This window comes from Kogia breviceps, chromosome 7, assembly GCF_026419965.1.
Source record: "Kogia breviceps isolate mKogBre1 chromosome 7, mKogBre1 haplotype 1, whole genome shotgun sequence".
Classification (NCBI taxonomy): domain Eukaryota; kingdom Metazoa; phylum Chordata; class Mammalia; order Artiodactyla; family Physeteridae; genus Kogia; species Kogia breviceps.
Window position 1 is genome coordinate 42,730,241 of NC_081316.1, and position 27,922 is coordinate 42,758,162.

Here is a 27,922-nt window from a genome sequence, read left to right on the forward strand (position 1 = left end):
TCTTGGCCTGAAGACTCCCGGGCTGGTTGACTCCCACGTCACAGAGGCAGATTTCTCTGCGAGGTTACATGGACTAGTCTAGAAGCAGGGGGGCACTTTAAACTTAAGACCTGTCGTACAGCCCAGCTTACCTTGCCTATGACATTCTGCGAGATGTCCTATGTCATCTTGGTGAAAATATTCGTAACATGAGGTGCCTAGAAGTTCTTGTGGTAAATACGCCAAAATAGCTGTTGCCCTAAAAGGGAATTTTTTTTTTAAAAAAGAAAAAGCCATTCAGACAATTAACAGCATCTCTGCACTGGCTGAATCCCGCTACAGCCAGTGAAAACAAGGTCAAAGCCTGGTGGGTTCAGAGGGCTTATTACATGGGTTTTGCTTTTTGGTTTTTTTTCTCACGAAACTGACTTCAATCAGGGCTATAAAAACAGAGGGAAAGAAAGCAAAAAATCCTTTCAAAGGGGCTGTTAGCACAAGATATCAAATTTTAGGAGGTTTAAAAGTAGTAACTGTACTAGACAAAAATGTGGTAGAACTCTAAACTCCAGGGCAAAGCTTCTCCAATTCACTGGCTGCTTTTTACCAGGATGACCAAACACCAGAAGCTCCAGCAGCGGGGCCCACAAGGACCTTGAGAGGTGGCCGCCTCATTTTCCAGTATTTAGTGACTATATCTAATAGCCAGAAAAATTACTACCCTGTGAATACTCTTAAGGAGGCAGCAGAGAACAGTGGAAATTTGGGGACATCTGGGTTCTTAGCCCAAGTCTACTGCCGATGGGTTGTGAATTCTGGAAAAGGCCAGGCTTCAGGCTGAGTCTCAGTTCAACCACCATAAAAAATGAGACCGGACTAGAACAGTGTTGTCCAGCAGAACTTTCTGAGAAGACAGAAACGTTCCACCTATGTGGGAATAGAATCTAAAAAAGAGTGGATATATGCATATGTATAACTGATTCACTTTGCTGTATACCTGAAACTAACACAACATTGTAAGTCAACTATACTCCAATAAAAATTAATTAAAAGAAAAAGAAATGTTCTGCATGGATACCATTAGACACATGTGGCTGCTAAATACTTGAAATGTAGCTAGTGAGCCTGAGGAATTGAATTTTTAATTTAATTTAATTTAAATTGATTAAATTAAAATTAAATTGCCATATGGGGTTACTATAGCAGATGACTGACTGTACAGACAGCTCAGGACTAGATAATCTTTTCCGAGTCCCACATGCCAGAATTTCAATCACAGTAATTAATGGTCCTGGAACCTTCCATGGATTCAGATAGCATACTATGCCTACTATTTCTCTTTCAGCCATGGACATCAAACCACCCCACTTCATTGTCTCTACATGCCAAAGAATGACATGGAGAAAAATCTCTGTATTTATGATGATAACCCACTGGGTCTCATTTTTCAGCAGATACACCCATCATTTCCTTCTCTCTATCCCTAAGAAAGACAGCCGATGGCCCAGTCTTCTCTGCTTTACTCAGGGTTGAAAATCCTCTATCATCATTGTTCAAGGGTAATGTGCGGACTCTTACCTCTGGTCTACAAAAACAAACTTCCCATCTATTGCATGCCGAGAGACATATTCCATAGATTTCACCCTGATTTCCCCGTTCGCCGGTTGTGGAACCATGTGAGAGTGCAGTCGTCCGATGGCGACAAGGCAGCTGAGATTACACCCCTCGTTGTCTGGTTCGTTGTCTTCGTCCAGCCCCATTTTTGTGGGCGGCCAACTTTTCAAATAGCCTGTGCTGTGGATTGTGCAGAAGCTTTTTCGATCTGCTAGAAAGCAAAGCCCATGGTCAATGTCAGTGTGGCTTTGGGGCCTGGAGGCACAGGCAGCCTAGTCGGGGGATGTAGGTAGGGAGTCAAAATATAAACACCAAAGCCTTACTGTCCAGAAGTTAGCATCTAGTGAGAGAGAAGACAGAAAAAACAGGTATCATCCAGTGTTATATACACCTTGTAGAGCTGGTTACAGCAAAAGGGCATCACATACACCAAGGAAGCAGTAGCTAAATCTCCCTGGAGAGAAGAAGGCCGCCCTGAAGAACTATGAAGGAGGTGGATCAAGAAGGATGAGCACTGGGTAAGGAACCAGAATCTGTAAAGGTCTGAGAACATACAAAGGCACAAAGAGGTATCCTGTACAGGAAACAGCAAAGCGCTCTGTGTGGTAGAAGGGAAAAGGGAGGTGCTGGGGGCAGAGTTGGAAGGGCAGGTTGGGAGCATATCGTCGGAGCCTTGGATTATGTGCTCACAAATGTGTTAACCTTTTTCAGATAGGAAATGGAGAGCTTCCGAAGGTATTTAAGTGGGGAAACGGCAAAATCACATCGTGATTTGGATGTTCTAGGAGCAGTGTGTTGGGTGAACTGGAAGACATGCACGAGATGCTGAGGACTGTACCACGGCAGTGCCGAGAAGATGAGGCAGGGAAGGACACAGGAGAAATTTCTGAGCTTGAACTGTTGGGATTTGGTATGAGGATCAAAATATTTGGTATTTGGAAAAAAGAAAATAAAGATGACTCCAACTTTTTCAGATTGAGTGGTTAGCTGGTATTATACAATTTATTGACTCAGGGCAGAGAATACAGAGTAAGTTTTAGAGGAGAGGGAGAAAAGATTTCAATCGGGGACACATTAAGTGTGGAGCACCTGTGGATTCCAACAGTAAACACATCCTTATGGAATAGTTTACCAAGCATCAGGTCTGTGCTAGTTACTGGGAAACAGTGCAAAACAAATCAGACCTGCCTTTGTGGAATTCAGTCTAATGGAGGAGAGATATTTTAAACAAATAATCACACAAATAACTACATAACTGCAACTGTAAGCAAGTGTTAGAAAGAAACCCTGCAGGGTGCTACAAGCAGACATAAGGCAGCCTGAGGGAGGGAGGAAGTGACAGACATTGAGGTCCACTCTAAAGGACGAGCTTGAGTGAGTCAGGGAGGGGAGCTGGTGGTGAGAGAGGGGCATTCCCGTCAGAGGTGACAGAGCGTACGGAGACTTTGGGTAGAAAGGGTTTGGAGGCATCGAAAGGAGGTCAGCAAGTCTCAAACGTACGGAGTAGTGTCAGGGGCGGGGGTTTGCAAAGTCACGTGAAGGATTTTAAACTTTTCTTCAAGAGCAACGGGAACCACTGAAGGGTTTGAAACAGGGGACTGATACGAAGATTTGCTCTTTTTTTTTTTTCTTCTATTTTTTGGCCATGCCACGTGGCATGCGGGATCTTAGTTCCCCAACCAGGGATCGAACCTGCACCCCCTGCAATGGAAGCGTGGCGTCTTAACCACTGGACAGCCAGAGAAGTCCCAAGATTTGCTTTTAGAAAGGTCACTCTGGCCATGTGAGGGGCTGGAAAGCGTGAGGAGCCTGTTTCACCAGGCCTGTGAGATCCAGCGTAGCCTCCAGCTAGTGATAGTAACAGTAAACATGGAGGTGGCTAAACATACTTCAGATAACTTCTGCAGGGGCAATTCATGACAGCAAGACTTTATAACTGACTAGATCAGGAGGGAGGGAAAGGGGGTGAGGGCGCCCCCAGGCTTCTAGCATGCACAGCTAGATGGACAGTAGTGCCGTTTACCTTCGAGGGGAAGCTCAGGTGGTTACTTCTACATACATCACGTTTGAGATGTCCAAGCAGGTAGATTAAATAAGCAGTTAATTTACAGATCTGGAGTTCAAAACAGAAGTGCAGGCTAGACATATGAACTTGGAAGTTAGTGGCATATAAATGTCATTGAAAGCTAAGGGGGCGGATGACATTACCTATGGATGAGTATATATCTACTCTTAAGAGAAGAAGGCTGGGGACAGAAGAGGAGGAAGCAACAAAAGGAACCCAGAAAAAAGACTGGAGTGGGGGAGGACAGGAAGAAGAAACACTTCACAATGGAAGAAAAATGAAAAGTGTTCACTGCACTTGGCCATCTGCAGGCACTGGTGAACTGAGAATAATTCTGGTGGGCTCGTGGGTGCTAGGGAAGCAGGGGGCTGTGACTTAGAGTATTCTTTCCCAACCACAGGAAAACAAACAGGACTTAAACAGAGGGAGCCTTCCCACAAACCTGTGTCATCGTGACACCATCAGGGCCTTCCAGCTCCCCCCTGCTCCCGTGAGGTCCTGGCTGCAATCCTGGAACCCGCTGCTCTGAGCCCACCCCCTGCTGAGTGCTCCACCTGTGATAGGATTGAAAGAACTGTAAGTGGTTACCTTTTTTCTTTGAGCAGGTGGAGGGGAAATCCTTGTCTTCAACCTTTACGGAAGGCCTGTTACACTTCATCCTACAGAAGAAAGAACGCCGTGCTCCAGAACATAATCGAGATGGCCCAGGGGTTATATCTGTTTTAACTGGAAGTCCAGCTGCAAATCAATACACAAAATGTGATAAACTGAGGGTAGTGTTGTCTGTCAGGAGGGGGAGTGTGCCCTTGAAGAAAGTCTTTTCTCTCCTGTCTTGCTGTTCTGTAACGATGACGTGACAATAACCCTTCTCCTCGGTCTAGGCCTTAACAGATGCTATATGGACCGGGGCCCTATCAACCCGGAATGCTTACAGATCACGAAGAATGCAGCGACTGGTGAATGGACTACGTGCTCCAGGGAATAAAGAAATACACACAGGGTTCCTGTCCAGCAGGAGTAGACGGCTGAGAAGGGGAAATAGAAGTTCACCAGGAAAAGACTAATGATAACACAACGTGACACGTGAGTGACCAGTGCCAAGTAAATGGCAGAAACAATCGGTGTTTCCCAGAGGTGGAAGCAGGTGGGCTGGGACTTGGAGGATGGGCGAGACCTGGATACTGGAATGGAAAGGAGGCAGCAGGACTGCCGTAAGTGTTCAACCCTGGCTGGATGCCAGAACCCCCGGATGCTTCATCAGCCTGCAGATTCTGGGACCCCATTCTAGATCTGTGCTTCCCAGTGTGGTAGCCACTAGCTACACGCAGCTATTGAGAACTTGAAATTGGAGGTGTGCTGTACGTGTGAATAAAAATAGGATTTCAAAGACTCAGTACTAAAAAAAAATGTAGAAGACCTCATTTTAGATTTAGTGTTAAATAAAATACAGTATTAAAGATAATTCTGCATTTATTTTTACTTTTTTAAACGTAGCTACCAGAAAATTTTAAATCATAAATTTCACATATAAATTGGCTCCTATCTGTGGTCTGAACAATGGTTCTGGACCAACTGAATTAGAGTCTCTGGAGAAAAAGCATGACTGTGATCCTGCTAGAAACATGGGCTACTTGTCGGTGCAGAAGCCGGGGCTGCAGATCACGTCTGGGGGGAACAAGCAGCCACTGCAGGAACAGCCATCACAGGAATGGCTACTGCTGGGGTCTCCCCCTGGGTCTCCCTGCTCTCACCTACCTTCCGCACTGCTGCCTCAGTGATCCTCCCTGAATGCCAATCCGAGCCTGCCCCACCTGGTTCACAGCCCTTCACTGTGTCCCCACAGATGAAAAGGTCTTCGTGGTCCAGCCCTCTCCCTCCCCTGCATGTTCTGTTCCAGCGGCACCGGCAGCCCACAGCACCGCATGTCTGCACCCGTCCACAAATCATTTCCTCTGCTCCTTTCCTCCTTTCATCATCTGGCAAACATTAATTCATCTTTTCAAACCCACCTGGAGCTGTCACCTGCTCCGTGATGCCTGTACCCACGCCCACGTGAGAATTAATCATCGTTCTCTATGCCTGGTACTACATCTATGGCTGCACCTATTATGAATGGTGCTGTCTCCTTGTCTCCCTGACTACATGGTAAGAGCTTTAGGGGCGAGGACCAAACAGCATTCATCTTTCTCTTCTGAGGTCACTAAAAAAGTTGCAGGACCAGACTATAAAGGGCAACAGGTACCAGGGACTGCATTGTACTTACAGGAAGAAGAGGAGTGCCTTAGTGAAAAGGATGATTTAAAGGAGATTCCTCTGGTGGTTATTTCCTTCCAGAGATTACAATGGAGAGCTTGGAAGCAAGAAACTAGTTAGGCTATGATGGCACTGGGCCAAGGTGAATACCACGTTGTGCTTACTCTGTGCCGGAAACTATGTACTCCGTTATTAGCATATTAAATCCTCAAAACAACTCGATGAAATAGGTAACATTTTGCAGATAAGGAAGCTGAGGCACAGAGAGGTTAAGTAACTTGCTCAAGGTCACACAGCTAGTAAATGATGGAGCCAAGATGCTAGCCCTGCATTTGACTCCAGAGTCCGTGCTCTTTTAACTGCTGGAGTGCACAGCACCCCCATGGGGCTGAAGGAGAAGAGAGCTTCTGTGGCCTCACACAGGAGGCAGGGAGCAGGTGCAGAAGCAGGAAGCTGGGGGAGAATGCGAGTGGTGGCTCCACTACTGCAAGAAGGAAGCAGGGAGGTGGGAGGCGGGGCGGGGCAGGGCATCTAATGAGGAACCACTTTGGTCAAAGAAGCATCATATTTACACTTGAAGTTTTCTTACTTTCATCTTATGAGATTGCATGAGTACAACTCAGATAAATGGAGGTGATTTTTTCAGGGGGAACAAACCAAACTGATGTGAACCCTTTTAACTCAGGAACATACAACTTGGAATTTCTAGATTCTGAAAAAAAAATAACTAAAAATCAGAAAGAATCAAATGAAAGTAGCTGTTTTTCCTCTCACGAGTTTGGACATTGAATTTTTTCTTCTTTATGTAAAACAAAAGAGAAACAAATACAAAGTAACATAAACAATCCCACTTAGCCAAAGACAGCACCTGGGACCCAGATAAAGGGCAGAGAGGTAAGAACCCAGAGGCTGAGGTCCGCACACACTGCTCAGCCATCTGGGCAGGCAGCTGAGGAAGCAGCGGCGGATCCCAAACTCACTTTTTGCATCTATGAGCCGCTCCCGGGGTGCAGTGTCAGAGGAGGAGAGCTGCTCCTTGACTTTGGCGATATCTTTAGGATGCAGGTAGTCAAATAAACTCTGACCAATCAGATCATTCTGTGGGAACGTATCATCAAAAAGGACAAGTCAACGGCATGTGGAACGTATATTAACCAACAAGGGCTTGGCCTTTACTCTGCATTTTTAAGCACGAGAATTTCAAATATTTCATGTGTTAACACGTACACACGTCCAGTCACTTTGCCTAGATATAGATACAATGAATGAGGCACCGGGAGTGTGGTTTTGATAAGACATGAAGGGAAAAGGGCTCAACCACATACATAAATAGTTCATGCTCCTCTAAGGCAAAAGTCTTTCAGTATGTATTCCTTTTCATTTATTTCTGAGGCCCAGATTCCCTTCTAAGACCTCAGAGGGAGGAATGTAGGGCGTGGGCTCTGACTCTAGCTCCATTAAACCTCTGTTCTTAAACAAGTTGTGTCATACTATTCGCCTCACTAGCCTAATTGTTAGCAGAGATAAAAATAACTTCTTCCATAGCTTTGCTCTAAGACTAAAAAGAGCAAAACACCTTGGAAACATTAAATTTCCATTAATTCTAATTTATATAAATGTTATTTTGATTCTGCAATTCTTCTGCTTTACTAAGTTTCCATGCAAATACCAGCATGTGAATGAGTGAATGAATGAAAAAAACGAGTAAAAACTCTAGGGACAAAATAGGTGAAAAGCTCTGTTCTAGAAGCATTTATAAATGGTTATCTTATATGATCCTACAAACGGTCATGGACTGTATGGATTATTACAATCATTTTTTAGAGGACGCTGAGGTTCAATAGAGCTAATAAGTGACATATCACTGTAAACACAGTATGGGTGGATTCCCATTTTTCTTATTCCCTGGTATGGTATTGTCTGCCTACCTGTCTTCCTTGTCAGACAGCCTCTTGCCCCCCTACCCCTACACTGTGGGTTATTTATCTTGCAGCAGTGAGAAAGTTACAATGCTGATAAGGTCAAACTTCCCAGTGGGGGGAGCACATTAAAGGAAGTTTTCTAAGTTTATATTCATTTCTGTGTAAAGAATTTTCTGGAAGAAGGATGGGGTGGGGGAATATATAAGCATTTCACGTGTCACTTGTCCACCGTAATTATTCTGAGAAGTGGGGTGACCTTTTTGGCTGCTGTGAGGCTGCCCACCACCAGCAGGCGCGGTACCTGGCTGTAGTTGAGGATCTTGAAGACAGACTCTGACACAAAGAGGATCTTCCCTCGGTCACATCCTACGACAAACAAAAATCCATCTGCTGCCTAATCAGGAGAAATGGATAATCAATGTATCACACTTCAGGAAACATGATTTATAGCACTGATAGCAAATAAGGATTGTTTTCTAAGTATCCAAAGCACAGGACTGCAGTCATTGACAGTTTCACAGGTATCCTGAGAACAGGATGTTCAGAACAAATGCCTTCCGAGAATAGTAAGATTCTCTCCAAGGCAGATATATACACATGTATTAGCCAATGATTACAGGGGAAAGTCCCATTAGAGTAAGTTCTGTTTGGAAGCAGAACTCAGCTTAAGAATTTTCCTTTGATTGCATGAAGGTCCAGAGAAATCCATTTCATTGCTCTAAGTATAACAATGCTGTAATATCATAGAATCTGAGGGCGGAAGGAAACTTCAGGATCAGAACCCCCTGGTCCAATATCGCAGCCTCCACCTGTCCTCAACTCGAACACCTCCATTTCCAGGGAGCTCTCGGGAACAGTGGTTCTCAACATTTGATGTGGGGTTTGCTTTTGGTTTTTTACGCTGATGGTCTGGAATGGGGCTAGATCACTTGTATGACTATTACCCACTCCCCATCACACCCTTACCCAAAGTGATTCTAACGTACACAGGCTCAAGAAGTACTGCTCTCAAGTATTATCGCTTGACCCAGGGCTGGGCTGTTTGTATCCTAAATGATACAAGAAAAGAAAAAATTTCCCCTTTCTTTTCACCTCTTCTTCACTTTAAATACAGGTAAAAATCCAAATGGCCAGTAAAGATAGGTGTGGAAACAGTACAGTGTTTGTTGGATAGACTGAAGCAGGTAAATACCAAAGCTATGGTACCTGAGAGCTTAGGATGTTTTGTGCATGTGTGACTGAATCCTATCCATGACTTTCCAGGCAGGCAACTACTCAACTCCTGTCGGGGCCTTCCCGGTGTCAGGGAGGGTGCTCCGTTCTCTACCATGCACTTGCTCTATATTCTGCTACCACGGTCTAAATCACAGTGCGTCATTATCTTGCATTATCTGCTGGGCCGCAGTCTGTCCTTTGGAAGAATCTAGAGAACCTACTCCCTTTTCCACAAAAGGGCCTTCGGGATGGCAGTTTAATTCAAAGAATTAGGAAATGAATTCATGTGCCAGAAGGTAACAGTATGGTACATGCACTTGTGCTGGGATAAAAGAAGTGAGTAAAAGGGGAACAGATTCACTGTTGCTGTGAGAGGGCTTGGCAGGCTGTCCTGCCAGAAGGAAGCTGGGGACGATCCTTTCCTAAGTTAGGTCTCTGAGCTGGCCCGGGGGCAAGGGATGATGGTGAGGGGGTAGCGACTTCCCAAGCACCATCTGCTGGAAGCCTCATTCTGTCAAAAAAGAGGGTATTAATAACTTCCTCACTTGCCTTGCAGACAATCTTATATCTAACGAGAGAAGTGAGTATTTTGAGGCTTTTCATTAATGAAGCGATGTGGCACAAAAGGTGCCTGGGAAGAAGGTGCCCGTGACATCCTGGAAGAAATGCTGGGCAGAGTCAGGCCCAAACTGGTGACATGAGTGCAGTGGATCTGAACACATGCAGGGGAGGGAGAGGAGGTTCCAGAGGCTGGTGAACACGGTCAGCGCAGGGGAGGCACAAAACACTCCGACACCGCTTTACTCGGGCAGATAAACACCAGCAGGTGAAGGAGCCGGGGCTGAGGGGACAGTCAGAGGGCAGAGGCGTGAGAACACGAGCACCACGGGGCCCAGGAAGACCAGGGCAGGCTCGCCCTCAGGGAGGACGGTGTTAAGTTAATGAATGACACGGAGCCCAAGCAGCCGCCACGTTTTCAAAACTCGGGACATACAGGATTCAGACACTATAAACTGATCAGGTTCATTGCTCCTTGACAGGCCGGCAATCAAAGATATTTTGAAAGCACTTAGTAAAGAATGCTATTAGTCAGATTTGCACTGGTAAGGAAAAGTGGAAGCCTGGTTCCTGCTGCCAAACTGTTCAAACATCATCTGAGTGGACCCTGCCATCTGTTGAAGCAAATTCCCAAGAACTGGGCACCTGGAAGCGGCAAGGAATCAGACAGTACTTCACAGCCACTGAGAGGGGCCAGAGATGTGAGAAAAGCTCCATCAGGGAAGACAAATCACCACTGCCGTCTGAGAGAGAAGAGCAGAAAAGGCAAGCCCAAGATAAAGTATTTAGTTTGGATATAGCATTAAAACCCTTATTCCAGACCCTGATACGTATGGGCATCTAACAGGAAATCATGCAGAAAAGCAGCAACGAGACAATTATTAAGCACCTGTCATCACAAAAAGAGCTGGTTTTATACATATACACACATATATTTCTTTCCTTAAAAACACCAAATTTGGACTTCCCTCGTGGCACAGTGATTGAGAATCTGCCAACGCAGGGGACACGGGTTCGAACCCTGGTCTGGGAAGATCCCACATGCCACAGAGCAACTAGGCCCGTGCGCCACAACTACTGAGCCTGCGCTCTAGAGCCCGTGCGCCACAGCTGCTGAGCCCGTGTGCCACAACTGCTGAAGCCCCCGTGCCTAGAGCCCACGTTCCACAAGAGAAGCCACCACAATGAGAAGCCCGCACACTGCAACAAAGAGTAGCCCCCACTTGCCGCAACTAGAGAAAGCCCACGCCCAGCAATGAAGACCCAACACAGTCAAAAAAAAATTTTTTTTAAATAAAATAAAATTTTAAAAAGTACCAAATTATCAGTATGGCAGTTAGGACCAGCTACATAATCTGTAGGGCCCAGTACAAAATGAAAATGCAGGGACCCTTGTTCTCAAATACAATTTTCAAGATGGCGACAGCGGAGCATTAAACCAAGTGCCAGGCCCTGTGTGACTGCATAGGTTGCATGCTCGTGAAGCCGGCCCTGGTGGTCTCTCTGGAGATGCTGCAGATATAGTTTACATCTTAACTCCAGCAAGTCGTCCCTGAGAACAAGGACATCTTTATGAAAAGGATGGAGAGGTGAGGGCAGAGCTGGGTCTTCCGAGCATGTCTTGAGAGGTAACCAAATGACCATCGCCAACTTCCTGAGAAGCCCTGGTCCCACCCTACAGTGTTTATCAGTGATTGGATGTTTGTAGGACAGGGCCATGCATAACCAGTAAGTACTAAAATGTTTGCTGAATTAGTTAATGAGTGAAAATGGAAGACAGAAGACATACCTATCCAAGCTACGAGTCACATGAAGCTCTGAAGGATAGCTAATGATAAGCTGGAATATAGGACTATCCAATAAATAGATATTTATTGGATCGATAAAGAGAAGTTCAAAAAAACTGCACCTATGCAAGATGGAAAAAACCTGGCCTAACAATAATTCACGTACAAGAGAGCCGGGGAGGGCCACCATTACAGCTACCCCGGATGTGGCACTAATAAGATGGCTTCTACTGCAAGGGAGGCTACCAGGCGACCCAACCCCAGGCCAACCACGCCACAGCTGGAGTTCCATACTGGGTTGTGGCAGCCACTCCTGGAGGGAAATCTAGCAGATGGATGTGGTTCTGGAAAGTATGTGTGGCAACCGCTGCTCCCGACCCCCTCTCTCCTGCCTGCGTCTACGATACTTGTTCTGCAACATGCCTTGCAGCTATGGGGGACCAGATGACATCTTCTGGATAAGCTGAAGTCCACTATTGTGCTTCCAGGAAGGTGCATCCTTTCTTGGTACAAAAGACAGCTGGACTGGAGCCTCCCCTGCCCTTCTTCTGGCTGATCAGCTACTGAGAGCTGGCACAGGCCGTCTCACTCCAATGAGGCAACAAGCTGCATGCTAGCTCAGCAGGGTTGTGTGAGAGGACAGAAAAAGCCTGGTTCCTGCTGACCTCACTGAACCTCTATACGAGCCCCTCACAGCCTACCCCTGGACTGGCTATGCTGGAAAAACAAAACCCTGTTTATTCATCACGTCTTCTGTTCCTTGCAGTTAATACAGCATGTCACGAGCGGATGGACAGAGACTATTGGAATGAGCAGGCAGGCCAGGCTTACAGAGGGCCTGAAGCCAGGGTGAGCTGAAAATGGGTAGCGAAGATGCAAAAATCCAGCTGGACTAGCCTCTGTGCCACAGCTTTGCAAACTTCTGCTCAGAGAAGCGAGGTCAGCCCTGGCTGTGGTGTGATGGGGCAGGTATCTTTGCCTTAAGTTAGGCTTCTGTTTCTCTTTTCAGTTTGCAAGAGGAAACATTTCTGAATTCGGTGTCTCTCCCTTCAATTTCCAAGTGAATCTCGCTCTACCCAGAGCAGACCTGAGTCTACACAGAAGCCAGGTTCCCGCAGTGCCACCTCAGCTGCCTCTCTGCAGAGCCTGGCAGGGGAAAGTAAGCACTGCAGTCAAGCAGGTGAAAGCATCGCCTCCTCCACTTATTTTCCTCCTCGGGCCATGGTGTCTTTGGAAGCTTTTTGTTTTGATGGAATTTTGGTATAAAGATTTAGGTGGCTGTTTTTGTGCTAGTGGTTAAGTGTTGAGAGAAATTCTCAGTTGCTCTCAGTTTCAGTCCCTTTCTAAAACCTTCCTATTCAGGAAGGGGATTCTTCATTACCTCCTATTTTAACAAAATCCTGCTTTTCTGATTTAAAGTCCCAGTAGTGTAGACCTTCAGTTTTTGCTTGAGCAAGGGTAGAAGAGGAGGGTTTCAGGGGAGAGATGTGAAGCCTGTTCAAACAGTAAGAACAAGGTGGAGACCCCAAAAGAGGAAGTGAGCCTAAGCAAGTTCAGTGTTGAGACATCAAATTCCCACACGCTGGTACTTAACTCTGAAATTTGTTAAAATAAATGTTGTGTAAAACAATCCCATAATTGCAACATACCCTGAGAATAAGGTGTTTCAATTCATCATCTGATAGAAAAGTCGGTTTGTAGTTTGCTTCTGTGTATGGATTGGTGGCACCTTACAGGGGAAAAAAGAGAAAGCGTTGGAACACTGTATTTTCAGATGTCTCATTCCACTCGAGTGCCTCAAACCTTCCAGATGCAGCGTAGGGCATCCTTACCCCTTGGGATCTAAATTTTGTCTTCTTTTTCCTTAACGGAGACAGGGCTAGATCTGACTTTGGACAGGAGCCTCTAATGCCAAAGAGAATTCCACCGAAAAGCAAACACTGTTGCCCACAGGAGACTTAGCAAGCTTGCTTTTGTCACTATAGTGAAAATCGGGAGCTGACACAAGTTAAAAAAACTGCTTCTAAGAGAGAAGGCAGCTCTAGAAGCAAACTGGTAGAGACTCCTGGGAGGTTCCCTCCTCCCAAGTTCTATATTAAATGGGTTGTCTAGCGGTTGCTCAAATCTCCACTCTAAATGTTCTTGGGAAATCATCCAGACTGCCAGGCCCTGAGTAAACACCCTGTAGAAGGCATTTACTGAGAGCTCCTCTTCATCAGGGTTGAATTACATGAGCTTGGCAACCCAGAGAAATGCATTTCTTCAGAAAGTGCAACTCGAGCTCCCAGGACTGGAAGGCACAAGGACTTATGTTTAAAAAGCTGTCAATCTGGTATCTTTCAGGAGAATAACTTAGAGAAAAATGCCAGCAGGAAATGACTTGGAATCTGCAGAATGGTTAGTAAAAGAGTGAAGAAGTAAAATGAAACGATCCATAACAATTCCAAGTACCACCAGGAAGGAGGGAAACAGAACGTGTCCTGACTTTCATATCAACCAACAAGGCACATATTACTGACCCACGTCCCTGCTTTTTAGGATAACTTGAGCTCTGCCACTCTTTTCCTTCCAACATAATAGAAGTTAGTTATAATGATTTAATCTCTATCTTCACTAATATGAATTTTAAAATGCCATTCTCCGGGCAAAGGATACAACATTTATATTTTTGAATAATGATCAAAAGTCAGACAAAACCAGCTACTTCTTATTTCCTGTGGCTTTGTAGAAATATAAAAGACGTGATTCTTTTACCACACAGGTCAGAGATCTGAGTGAGTGCCCACTTTCCAATTTCCTCAAATAGTCCAAGACTAGCTGTGGAAAATTCCAGGAACCGCATTCACTAAAACGCCTGATGCAGTTCAGATTTCTCCTGTGGTGTGGATAAGTCACTTCCACGTCTCTGCCTCTGTTTTCTCACCCTCCCCGCACTCAGAAAAGAAGGAAAACACTGCTTCCCTCATAAAGAGTTGATCTGGTTTGGGAAAATTCCAGGAAGATGAAAATATCATCAGTGTTCATTCCTGACAATAAAATGCAGCAAGTCCCACCAAGCAGTGACTCACTCTTCAAAAGGAACCATGATGAATTTTCCTCTTCAAAACTGAAACTGACTTTCCTGTGTCACTAAGGGCACCTACATTTCTGATGTATATCATTGTATGGGTGGGGTCCAGGCACCACATAGGCACAAGCTGGGACTTCAGCAGTGTCCTCTCTGATATGTATGTGCATATACACATGCACAGGACATAGCCTCCACCCTCTGGAGATGCAGGACAGCAAAACTGCATCCTAATAGCCACAGAAGCTCAATAATCGTTTCATTTGGCATCAGGTCTATTGCTGAAAATGACAGGCATTACTCAAGGCTACACATTTGCAAGTAATAAACATTTGTCCCTAAGGGGACTTGGGAACATTCTAGGTAAGGGTGGTAACATTTGTGAGCAAGGGCATAAAGGACAATAAAGCCGGGATCTCACCTCGTAATGTTTTCATGTGCTGAACAGCCATCCTCAGCACAGTAAGTTTATCTAATTTCCTGGACATCGCATTGCACGTTGGAACCAAAGAAGCCAGTTCATCAATAAAACTGTTCATTTTATCCCGACGCCTCTTTTCAATCTGGCTGTGAGCTTCCCTGAACAACAATATGAAAAATGATTTATGTAAAATGTAACAGAGCATCAAGGAAACGATGAAAATAAATTATAGCTGTTTTCAATATTCATCTGTCAAGGCAAATTTAGAATCTGCAGAATGTTTCAAACTAGGCACTCCTACTAAAGTCACCAAAAAAAGTGGGCTCACTGCTAGGTCAGTATTAGGTTTTTTTATGCTCACCTCATCCTTAGAATTGAGAAATATTACAAAAACTGTCTTTTCAGAGTAAACTGAGCTGTTAATTTCTCATTTCTTTTCCTCTCAGCCCCGATAAAGTTGGATTTTAAGACGGGGGTGAAGGAAAGAAGGGAGGTGGAGGATTCAAAGGGCAAAGCATCCAAAACAGACATCTGTGAGGGCGCCACGCTGAGCTGTCTCTGAGGTTTGTGGGGAACCTGCTGTGTGGCCTGTTGGAGACTGACTGATTGAGACACCAGGTAACTAACGCTGCCGTCCTTGGATCGGCCAAGACCCCACCTAGACGCAGCACTTGCTACATCTGTCCCCAAGAGTTTCCACTGAGGAATGTCACATGCCTTCCTCCCTGGAATTGCTGCCTGCCGAGTCAGCGTGACACCTCCATGGGCACACACTCCCTCCCTGACTGTTTTGCACCTGTCATTTGCGACTGTCCCCCTAAAGAGGTGCGTCAACAGTGGAAACGTAGTTTGCTGCCACCGCCATAGCAACAGAACAGTGGGATCTCTCGCCAAAGCTGGTCCATGAGGGAAAAGCCAGAAGTGTCGGGTCAAATTCTATAACCCCTGGTTCTGTGTCACAATACAGACTCAAATGGCCCTGGGGCTACTGGCAGGAGAGCTCAGGATCTGCATGGAAAGGAGTCGCAGGCATGGTTGGAAGCAGGAAGAACAGAGTTAGAGAATCTCCTTGAGGGAGCAGGGTACCCCCGGGTCTAGCCTTCAACTGCACCTTGCAGAGCAATAAGGGCACTTTCAGAGGCTTGGGACAGCCCGGGGAACTAAGTCACTGAGCCAGGTCTCCCCGAAGGGCCCTGAGTCAGGAAGGAGTAACCTGCTGAAGATGGAGAAAACCTTTAGCCCTGACTTATCTTCTGCTCCCTCCAAAGTCCCCTTCAGGTTAATCGTGCTTAGACAGCAAAGAGTGAAGGCAGCTCAGCCTGGAGGGATGGAGGGAGGGGCAAAAAGCCACATCAAGCCCGGGGCCCCCCATCCCCTTCCTCCTTCCCTAAGGATGTGACAGTGTCGAAGACGGTCTGACAGACAAGGACCAGATATGCAGAGCCTCCCTGGCTACACACCAAGCAACCAAACCAGGGCAGTTTATAGACAGAACGAGGGTCCAAGCTCACCTTGCATTTTTGATCCTTCCTTGGTGCTCTGTGTATTCTAACCTGGAAAAAAAAAAAAAAGAAGAAACACAATGTCCTGGAGATTGACATCGGAGTTACACATCTGTTTTCTTCTCTGCCTTATCCCTGTCATCTCTACATGACACACAAGAGCTTTGGTTGTTGGCCACACTGGGGGTGGGGGGAGGGAGACAAGTTCAAGCCCACAGGCTCAAGGCCTCCTTGCTTATCCCTAATCAAGGACATGGATGGAACCTACACCAAGTAACAGAATGTTTAATTATGCAAAGAAAATGGCTCTAAGGATGCTGAAATTCAAATGACTAGATTCATGGTACCTTCCATGAGGGTCATCTTTGTCTGTGTCCATGCTTTCTCTGAGAAAACAAAAGAGAATGTGACTGTTAAGACATACAAAATAGCTTCTTATCATAATACAGAAGGCCCTTATTTATCCAGAAACCAAGCAATTAGAAAGCTCAAATAGTCACAGTATCGACTCTTGATGTATAAAAGTAAAACAAACAAAACCAACTTGAACCTACTATAAAACCCAGACCAAACAAAAGTTATATATACCGTCTCAATAGAGTTTGCATGTTAACATATTTTTACCGTATTGTTTGTTTGAGAAAATTGGGAATATATATAGCATTTATGGAAACTCTTAGGTAAACCAGAGTATCCAAGTAACTGTAACACCTCATTCCTCCCACCATCATTCTGGATAAATGGGGTTCATTCATTTGCAAAACACATCAACATCAAATATACTATATATTTGGCGATGGTGGGTGAGGTGAGGAGGAGAAATCACAGTACCCACGAAGAAGTACTGAGCAGAACCCCAAGCCAGCTCTTCAAAGGCACTGCTACCCAGTGCTCTGGGTCTCAGCTCAGCAGGAAACCCCGAGCCCTGAGGAACTGGGACAGAGGGAGGCATGGGGTTGGGGGGCCATAGAGATTCCTGGGGCCACAGCAGGGATCTGCCTTCCTTGCATGGACTCCAGAATCCAGTTTTCACATCACCTTGTGGTTCAGTAGAAAACAGACTGAAATCCTCAGAGGAAGGAGTTCTGAATCCCCTGGGTCAGTTCACACCCTTCTCCAACCCCTAAATCGCTCAGAAGGGCACTGACCACCATCTGGGCCTCCTCCTTTCTCCCGTAAGAGAGGAGGGATTATGGCCCTCCAAACAATGTCATCTCAAGGGCAAAAACAACTTTCTCGGGAGCACTGAGGCACATCACGGGCATTCTAGAACAGTGGTTCCCAACCAAGAGCCCTCGATTTCCTCACAGGCAGAGACTTTCTCTAGCTAGTCCTGAAGTTCAGAAGAAAATCTACAGGCCACAGGGGAAAATGACAACTCTCTCTTCCCTTTTGTCTAGACTTGTATCTGCTCACTGAGACAGATGATCATCTCAGGTGAAAAGAAGCTCTCCCCTACAGGTATGAGTTTAGTACATTAAAATGATAAGAAAAAGATTATGGTTGCTTAATTAATAGGGTCTCCATGAATTACAGAAGACCTGCAAACTGGGGTCCATGCGGGCAACCTGAAAGTTCTGGATGGAGACAAGGTTGGGAACCACAGATCTAGATAGCAGAGGTCTTAGAACATGTCAAGGCCTCCATCGGCACTGGCCCAAGACAAAGGCTCCACAGAAAACATCTAGTCTCCCTGTTAGGGAATTACTGCCATGGAAGAGCACCCTCTCAGTCCTCACACCCACTCTCCGTCCCCTGGGCGTCCACTCTCTTAATCATCTGGGATCACTTACATATTACTCATAGCATCTCCTAGTGGGCATCTGACCTCCAGCCACTGTGCTCCCCAAATTCGACCTGTGAACTTCAGCAGAAAGGACATCTGCTGTAGGGGGGATACCTCCTTGGAGATTTTCCCTCATTAAACAGAAGAAAACCTCTCAAATGGACATTTGGGCAAGACTCCACACAGTTGTCTCTACAAAACAAAACATGCCTTTGGATGTTCTATGCTGACTTATTCCCTAGATGTTTGTACAGCTACAGAAGAGTTGACTATAAGTGGGAAAATTTACTTACTCAAAAGAAAAGCCATCAAGTCTAAAAAGAAAAGTACTATTTAATATACGAGGAACACACTAATTTAAATAATGTTTAAAGACAATGTCACTGTTCCTATACTGTTTCCAGAGATGACCTCTACTTATTCACTCCACAAATGTTAAGTAAGCCATTGATGTCCTCCTATAGAGGGGCCTTCAGGCAAAGCTCTTTTTGAAAGCAGGTTATATCCAGGGACTTAGCCATCTTGCTCAAAAGAGCAAAGGACAATGAAGAAAGGGGTAAAATGTGGAACCTGGCTTTAAGGCTGTTCTTTTTTCCCTCGATGTGGAACAATCTGGGGACAGGAGCGGAGAGTAAACACCTCAGCAGTACTGGAAGCTCCCTCCTGCTTGCAATCCAGGGGGACGATAAAGAGCAAAAGCAACTACTGTGTGGCCACCTGGAATTGGATCTTTCATTCCCATCCCTTTTCACAGAGAGGATCCCTTCTTCCAAGAGGGACAGTAGACGCCCTAGATGTTCATGCCTGTGAGCCGACACCAAGTTTAGCCAGAGGAAGACGAGCCCAAAGGCCTTACTGGTAGTCCGTGGAGCTGCCCTTGCGTTTCCGGTTGCAATCCATGCCACCGGTGCCCAGGGGGCTGGAGAGGAGGTCGGTGGCGCCTGGGGACATGAAGTCGCTGATAGTTGAAGAAATGTCCATTCTCTGTTCAGCCATTGGAATCTGGAATAGGTACAAGGACAGCAGAGGCACGTTTATTTCTACGCGCTCTTCTAAGGTGGAGGATGACCAGGGTGGCTCTGTGGAGGGAAAGGGACTTGATTACAGCACCAACATCTCCTCATCCAGCCAACCGGAACAGGGACCGGGTAGAACTGGAAGGAGCATCGTATTTACTCTAGGAGTTACTATAGGTAATTTAGGCTCACCCACTCGTTTTTCTTGTGGACGCAAAGCTCAGAGAAACTGGGTGGCTTCTCCTAGATCCCCGTGCCAGGGCATGGAAGAACTAAACCAGAACCCAAGGTTCTACAAGTTACAGCCCTGTGCTCCTCCCATGGAGGGGACCAAGTGTCCCAGATGTTCTGACAGTCCTAAATTAATCTTCTTCTAATCAAATATAATCAATGAAATAAATATGATCTACTTGTTATCTTTGTGTTTTTAAAAATTTATGTATTATTTATTTTTGGCTGTGTTGGGTCTTCGTTGCTGTGCACAGGCTTTTCCCAGTTGCGGTGAGCAGGGGCTACTCGTCATTGTGGTGCGCGGGCTTCTGAACACGGTGGCTTCTCGTTGCGGAACACGGGCTCTAGGTGCACGGGCTTCAGTAGTCGTGGCACATGGGCTCAGTAGTTGTGGCACGGGCTTAGTTGCTCCGTGGCATGTGGGATCTTCCCAGACCAGAGCTTGAACCCGTGTCTCCTGCATTGGCAGGCGGATTCTTAACCACTGCGCCAGCAGGGAAGCCCTATCTTTGTATTTTTATTACAAATTTTTATCAAAGTTGTAGGAAAGCAGAAAATATCCTTTCTCAGCCTGTAAGTCCCACTTGGGAGTCAGGAAAAAGTGGTCCCTCTCCATCACTGGCCCAGGCAAAGTCTGTCCTGTCCTCCCAAACTGTCCTTTTGTACTCAGGATTCCACTGCAAGGAAAACCTTGCATAATGAAGTGAAGACACTGCAAACACTTGCAAAACATTTTGAGACTTCATATCTTAAAAAGCGCAAAGTAAGTCGGCCCAAAGGAGAGGCTGGCAAGTACCTTGCAAGGGACTCCAACTGCAAACCCAGGTGAAGGTGGCCGTGCACTGCCCACTGTCAGGGTCCAGCTCCAACCGACGTGACTGGGGCTGTCACTCCCACTCTCTGGGCCCGAGTTTCCTCATCTGCAAAGTGAGAGGCAAGGGTGAGCTCTTGTTTTCACTGTCACTATTGTGCCCACAGATTAGAGACCTGAGCCCTCCTGGTTAGGCGTGTGCTGTGTTTTCACTCTCACGACCATCGCTGGAGTGAACATCTTGGTGTGCGTAGCTCTGCACGTTTGAGCTATTATCTCTAAAAGTCGGACGGACAGGTCTAAAGGGGACACACATTGTATGTTTTGGTAAATACTGAAACACTGTGTTCCAGAAAAGCACCAATAATTTACATCTCCAATAAGAGCTCTTGTCAATCTGAAAGAAAAAAAACGAAACCTGTTTTTACTTGTAATTTAAAATTATTATGGATGGTGTTCCTATGTTTATATGGGCATCTCTTGGTTTTCCTTTGTGCCCAATCATGTCCTATTTTCCTACCATATTGTCTTTAGGATCGATGGGCCTCCTAACTCATGCTCACCTGGGCACCTGAACTGGTGGGAGAAAAGCATGCAACGATCCTTGACTCTTCTGCTCCATTTATTCTCCCACTCTGCTACCATACTTGCTCTTTCCTCCTCAAATCTCCAACATCTCCCCAATCCTCATGCTTAGCTGATAAGTCTGCTTCTACTTCACTAAGAAGCCAGCGACCACTTCTACCAGCTACCTAGATGCTGCAGGCTAGGACCCCAGCCCCAAAGCATGCTGACCCCATCCTCTCTTACTAGTCCAGACCATCCACCCCAATCCTGCATCATCCACTTCCCCCACTCTAAAGCATCACTTCCATTAGGATAAGAACACACTGAAACAACTCTCATCTTGGGGGAGGGAGAAAAACACAACTTTTTTGAACTCCATTCCCTTCAAGTTACTGCCCCAATTCTTTGTTTCCAATTGTTTCCCTCTTCTTCTCTATAACTCAACTCAAATCAGGCTTTTGTCCCCATCATCCCACTACAACAGCCCCTGTTGGGTTCACTAGTGACCTCCTCATTGCTAAATCCAACAGCAAGTTCTCCATTCCCTCCCTACTCGGCCCATCAGCACATCTAATAGAGTTGATCTCTCCCTCCTCCCTGTCTCTCAGCTTCATGGTTCTCCTACTTCAGTGGCCACTCCTCTTCGGTCTCTTCAGCTGGGTCCTCTCATCTCCTCACCTCTAGCTGTCCTCGGCCCTCCTCTCTGTCTATACTCACTCCCTAGGAGATCTGTCTAGTTTCATTGTTTCAAATACTATCTAGGCTATGACAACTCCCATATTTACATCTCCAGCCCAGATCTCTCCCCAAATTCCAAACCTGTATAACCGACCATCACCCTGACATGTCCCTTTGAATATACAACAGAAACATGAAACATCCATAACCAATCCCTGGTTCTCCCCAAGCCAAGCCTCTTGGTCATGCCCAGGTCAGTAAATGGTACTTCAATCCTGCTTGCTTCTCAGGCCCCAAACCTAGAAGTCACCCCTGACTCCTTTCTTTCCTTCACAACCTACATCCAATCCATCAGCAAATCTTACCAGCTCAAGATTAAAAAAAATCCCAAATTTAACCACTTCTCCCCTTTTTCTTTCAAATTTCTGCTCAGATGAAGCTTCACTTCATCAGTGAAGCTTCCCTGAAGAGCCACATAATATGACCTCCCTACCAACTCTTCCTAACCACCCCAGGCCTGCTTAATTTTTTCCCATCACCCTTATCAGCATTTGGCCTGCAATAATCTACTTAATTTACTGGCTGTCCTCTCCATTAGACTATAAAGCATCAGAAGAGCAGGGACTTTGGTTTACTGCTTGCACCCTTAGTGCCTAGAACACTTTCTAGCACACAGTAAGCACTCAAATGCATGTTGAATGAATATGTTTGTATATTAGGAATATTCATCTTTGCTCGTCATAGATATTGTAAATACTTCCCCCCCACCTTTTGCCTTTTAACTTTGCTTATGGTATTTGTATGTGATACTAAAAGTGACATGTTTTAAAAACCTTGTCGCCCCAAAATAATAAAAAACATTCTCTTCATTGCTAATGATTTTATACTTTTTTTTAAAAAAATTAGTTCTTTAATCCACTTGGAAATTATTTTTGGTACATGACCTAAGGTTGGGAATTTCTCATTTTCTCTCCAAAGAACAGACAGTTGTCCCAACACCACTCACTAGACCATGTGTCCTGTTACCCATCACTTGAAATGCCACCTTTATTGATTCATTTTCTATTTCTGGACTTTCTCTTCTGTTCCTTTGAGCTGCTTATTTCCCTTCTGATACCACACTATTTACGATCGTGGCTTTATAATACATTCTAATATCTGGTAGAACAATTCCTTTTTTGCTTCTTACTCTTCATTTTTAGAAATTTCCTGGCTAGTCTGATGTATTCTTCAAGGAGTAATTTATAATCATTTAATCACATTAAAGGCCCTGTTGCAGCTGTAGCTTTATTATTATAATCATTATTACTGACATTAGGAGAAGTAGGCCATCAGTGAGCACAGACCTCAGGGTCTCGGTGACCCTTTGGGTCACGTGTCAGACCTGTGGTGCCCCCTCTAGCCCCCACTCCTCTTTTTGAACAGCCATACATTTGCATGAGGTGGAAAATTTCAAGTTCCAGGGCTCCTGGAAGAAACCACACTTCCTGAGGGAAGGACCACCATCGGAGCTGCCAATGACAGTCACTGTAGGCAGGGGTGGGTGGGATAGGATTGTTACCTGAAGTTACGGTTCTTAAACCCCAGATCCACCTCGGGAGAAGCAAGGGGCCACTGGACTTGTTGGTCACCTCAAAGCAATTTTCATGTTTTGTCGCTTCCTTTCAGGCAGTCAACTTCTTCCAGAAACCTACAGTGGGGCCTACAGGAAAAGAAATCCCAGACAGGTCACTTTGGAGTAAATGAAAAGTCTCATAGCAGCTGAGGAAGATGGGGAACTCGCTCATGACTCCTGATTACACGGAGCAATGCTGAGCTGACGGTCCCGTCCTTCAACTGCCTGTTAAACTCAACTGCAAACACATGAGGAAGTCTGCCAGGAGATATTTTCTGTGAAAAACAATGCCTTTTAAATTACTAAACGTAAATTCTTGGACACAGCCTTAAGAGGAAGAAGATAATTATATTTTTCATTTCTCCTACTGGGTCAAGAAATAATAACAGTGAACAGTGACTGAGCGTGTACTTGGCGTCAGGCGCTGTTCTTACTGCACCATGTAGATTAACTCACTCACACCTGAAAATAACTCTGAGGTTAATACCGTTGTTTCCACATTTTACCGAGAAGAAGATGGAGGCAGAGAGAGGTGAAGAAACCAGCCGAGGTCACATAGCAGGAGAGCAGTGGGGCTCCGGGAGCTACACCTGCCAATAACACCACCACTCAACTCCCTCTCCAGCCAGGTGAGTTACCTAAATGCACACAACAAGGAACCACAGAAAACAAGTCTTCAGGAAACATTAAGCCAAGACAAAATGCCAGCAGGGCCAATACCTGAAACTGCTGGGAGCGAGCTAAGACGCTGAAAGAAAATGTCCCTGAACTTAAGTACATGTGGTAGAGAAATCAGTTCTGAAAAGCTGCTCATGTTAAATTAAAGCGGGGGGAGAGTTTGCTGCCCTGCCCACCTCCTGCTGGCAGGATACAGGGGTCTCCTCTCTGGCCCTGCGACCCCCTGTGGAAGGAACAGGCTCTGAAGGAAGAAATGGGCTGCATCTGCCCCACTATTCCCTACCTGCTCCACCTTGACACGGAAAGACAGATTTTAAATGGGGCCTTCCTGACCTTCCTGAAGCACAAATTCTGGCGCTTCACATTCCAATGGCTAATTCTTGCATCTTCAATGACCTGCTTTTGTCTTGATCATTATAAAGGTCTTCAAAGGAATATCCAGGGATAGAACGGACTGTGTCCCCCCGATTTATTCTTCCTCGCAGTCTGGTTCAGAAACCCTCACTGTCTGACACAGCTAACCTTGTCTGGGCAAGTGCAAACGATGTGACCAGGAATTCTGGACTTCCAGTCCCTAAGCCTCGATGGATAAGCAGCAGGGATGCAAAGTCCCCAGGGCAGGGCTGCTTGGGGGAGGCTCAACACACACGATCCCATCTAAATCTGATTCCCCATCCAGGTCCCACACTATCCTGCCAGCCCCCAAATTTGCAACCCAGGATCCACCCTGGGCGACCTCCCTTCTCCTTCTAACAGCCCAGAGCCCACACTTGGCCCTTGGATGGGTGGGTCCAGCCACTTCATCCATCCTTTACTCATCGCCTCCACCCAGGCTGCCCCCCTCCCCAGTCTCGTCCCCTCCTCACTGTGATAAGAGGTAGGACACCCCCTTGCTTAAAACACTTCAGTGGCTTCATTGCTCCCCCCAAGCCTTCCAGATAAAACCCCAAACACCCCTAGCAGGATACACCAGGCCTCCGCAAAGGACGTGCACGCTCTCCAGCCCGACAGCTCATCCGCTACCCAGGGCGCCAGGCTGCTGAAATACTTAAGTTCCCAAGAGCACGCAGCCGAGAGCACGAGGCCTCAGCTGTGTCCACTTTGCTTTACAGGCGTGGCTCCCTTTACCCACTCGGTCAGCGGGTGAACTCCTGCGTGCCTTTCAAGTGCCCTCAGGTGTACCCTCAGAGAAGCCTCCAGCTCTCCCCTGCTGCTCCGCCCCTTCCCCTCGACCCCGCCCCGCCCCGCCCCGCAGGGCTCGGCGTCTCCCAGCACCATGCCTTGCATTTTCTTTCCCCCACTTCCCTGAAAGTTAGATAAAGGTTCTCAGTACCAAACTCCATATGAAATTTCTTATTTTGATCATATTTTTCCAGCACTCATGTTTACTTTATAGAAATAATAAATGCTAACATAGATTTTTGGCACTACATTTTGCAAAACAAAAACCATGTTTCTTATATGCTTGGACAAGGTGAGGAAGCTGAATCAGCTGCGACAATTATTTTTTAGAAAACTGTTTTCTCTCCAGAAAGGTGTTCTTAGATGTAAGACAATAAATGGAACAACGAAAGAAAAGGGACAAAAAACGTCTTCTGTGCTAACTACTTCCAGAAGAGATTTGAGCCAAGAGAGAGGGCTCCAAGAGGCCAAAGGTACCTGGGAGAGGGACCCTTGCTGACTGGGGACTCAGGGCTGGCCCTGGTGCTGCCATCCAAGTGACACATAGCGAGGACGCTCTTGGGAGAGCCTGGCCATGGTCCTGGAGTCAGGGGTCACACGTGTGCCCACTTCTGACCTGGAGATTTCCGAAGGTGGGAGGGAGGCTCTGTGGGTGGCCAGAGAAAGCCAGGCATGAAGGGACGTGGGACGTGTACCTGGCAAGAGCTTGGGGGCACCCTCTGTCCCACCTCAGTCCCCTTGTGCTCCTTGGAGCACAGGGAGAAGATTCTCTGGGGCTCCACCCAAAGCAGCAAGGGTGCTAGAAGAGGTGAGCGTGTCAGCCACTATTAGGTGCCAAAAGGAGACAGCTGGTACTCGGAGCAGAGTGGGGCAAGGCTGAAGCGCCCCTAAAGAAACCCACACACACCATCCACAGGAAGATGGCCACAGGGTGCCCTCCAGTTGTGGACCAGGCATCTCTGGGCTTTCCCTCCTCCCTGCCCCAGCACCCCAGAATGACAAGTAGAGAAAGGGAAGCGTGTGGATTGTACCAAGGTTCACACCATTAGCTGCTCCTCAGTGTGGGAAGTCGACAGGCTGCCTCATGCCAGGCCTGGCCAAGTGACTCACCCTGATGAATGAATGTGAGCGGAAGGGACAGTGGCAACCTTCAAACTGACCTTTACCGTGTGCCCCCTTGTTTGTGCCGAGACCAGCGATTCCTGGATAGAAGCTCCTCCTTTAGCCAAGACCCTGTATGGATGCAGCATGAACAAGAAGTAAACCTTGGCCACTGTAAGCCCCTGAGATGCTGAGGTTGTTTAATACCAGGAAGACTGGCTCTTCTGTTTGCCTCTGACCTTCCTGATTTAGTACTGAAAGTCCTGCATCCCCAGAAACCCCTTGGTCCCCTAGTTCACCCTGCTGTATCACTCATAGTCAGCCGACTGACACAGGCAGGAAGAAGGAAATAGACTCTGATCCTGGAGCCACAGACCAAGCCTGACCTAGGAGGAGGGAGCAGGCACAGTGGTGGTCACACTGGTGGAGTTTAATCTTCACAGTAACCTATGTGTTAATTATGGTCATTATCCCAAATTTCCAAGTAAGGAACTAAGCACTGAAGAGGCAAAGACATCTTGCTTAGCAAGTGGGGACTGAAACCCACATGTGTTTGGCTCACTGGTGGTTCTTTCTTCTGCCACAACACGGCCCATCCTGCCCCCAAAGCCACCCATACAAAGGAAAATACAAATGCCCCCGAAACAAGCACTCCTGGGGAAGGAATCAGGGAGTTGTGAGGAGAAGCAATCCTGGTTCAGGAAAGCTACAGAAACTGAAGTAAGATGTTGTCTCTGGGCTTCCTGGAAGCCAGGGCAGAGAGGGAAATGCTCAGCCCTCTTACTTTGCTAGGGTTAGCAGGGAGAGGTATTTGTCCAAGAGACTTGTTGGTTGTTTTTTTTGGCCTCTCCATGCGGCTTGTGGGATCTTAGTTCCCCGATCAGGAATTGAACCTGGGCCCAGGCAGTGAAAGCACCGAGTCCTAACCACTTGACCACCAGGGAAGTCCCCGGGGGGCTCTTTCTATGTTACCTGAGGAACGCTGTGCCAAATGGCTCTAGCTCTGGGGAAACAAGCTTTGTGAAAGGACAGAGGGCTTCTCCCTTTATAAAATGAGACCCTGGTAAAAGCATGTTTCCTCTCCTGCCCCCACCTGCAGGTGTAACAGCTGGACGGAGCTCTACTGAGACCATTTTGTGAAGCCCCAGGACATCACTGGGGTAATGGCTTTTGATGATGTTTAATAAAAGAGCACAGCTTAGGAAAACATGGACGATAGTGAATCAACACCCTTGCTTACCTGTGTCTAGTAGCTACATGCTCACCGATCTACTTCGCCACAAAACCCCTAGCTGCCCGCAAGGACCCCTCCCTGTGTGGCCACCTCTGCACCCCCACCACCTTCAAGGCGCTGGCCCTGGACACAGCATCTACTCCAAAGTACTGTCCTTCCCCCATGCAGAGGAGCAGGGCAGCTGGCCCCGGTTCCATTCTCCATATTCTCAACTCAAGGTTTAATGAGGGGATGAATGTAGAGTTGCTCTGGTCTGTTCAGATGGTGGTGGCCTTTGAGCAGAGGTGAGAGACTGAAGGGTCCCTGTCCCCTCTGCAAGTCCCCCTGATCCTCTGGTTACTGTGAAAGTTTGTGGGGAGTTTGGCTGTCTCTCTTTGCAACAGACGGGTTTAGAGAACATTCACCCATGAGACCAGGTGCCTCGACCCTAAGGTAACAGGGTTTTGCACCACAATCAATCAGCAAGCATTTCTTTAGCCCTAGTGGAAGCCAGGGCACTGGGGACACAGGGGGGTATGTTTAAGAGCCCCTCAATCCTGATCACTGCAGTAGGCAGGGCCGTGCCTGCAGTTGTGCAAGCAGTGTACTGCCCAACGCCAGTGTACCTGCGCCTCTGTTAAATGGCAGATTTGTGGAGCCATTA

General features: G+C 46.6%; 1 protein-coding gene across 20 annotated transcripts in view; it reads right to left on the minus strand.

Annotated features, from left to right (window-relative positions):
- The window catches only part of BMAL1 (basic helix-loop-helix ARNT like 1), a 105,626-nt gene that overhangs the window by 13,789 nt on the left and 63,915 nt on the right, over positions 1-27,922 (minus strand). For 3 of the 20 annotated variants that reach the window (XM_067038195.1, XM_067038192.1, XM_067038201.1), the window contains 12 exons: positions 23,031-23,171; positions 20,210-20,333; positions 19,023-19,245; positions 16,728-16,766; positions 16,390-16,431; positions 14,879-15,036; positions 13,040-13,119; positions 8,132-8,224; positions 6,889-7,006; positions 4,244-4,393; positions 1,555-1,801; positions 132-238 (listed from right to left, as the gene is read on the minus strand). In XM_067038195.1, coding sequence (XP_066894296.1) covers positions 132-238; positions 1,555-1,801; positions 4,244-4,393; positions 6,889-7,006; positions 8,132-8,224; positions 13,040-13,119; positions 14,879-15,036; positions 16,390-16,431; positions 16,728-16,766; positions 19,023-19,162 — 1,174 coding nt within the window. In that variant the 5' untranslated portion in view covers positions 19,163-19,245; positions 20,210-20,333; positions 23,031-23,171. Of the gene's footprint in view, positions 1-131; positions 239-1,554; positions 1,802-4,243; positions 4,394-6,888; positions 7,007-8,131; positions 8,225-13,039; positions 13,120-14,878; positions 15,037-16,389; positions 16,432-16,727; positions 16,767-18,173; positions 18,359-19,022; positions 19,246-20,209; positions 20,334-23,030; positions 23,172-27,922 lie in introns of those variants that run through there. The other 17 variants (XM_067038198.1, XM_067038196.1, XM_067038191.1 and 14 more) reach the window with 11 other exon arrangements.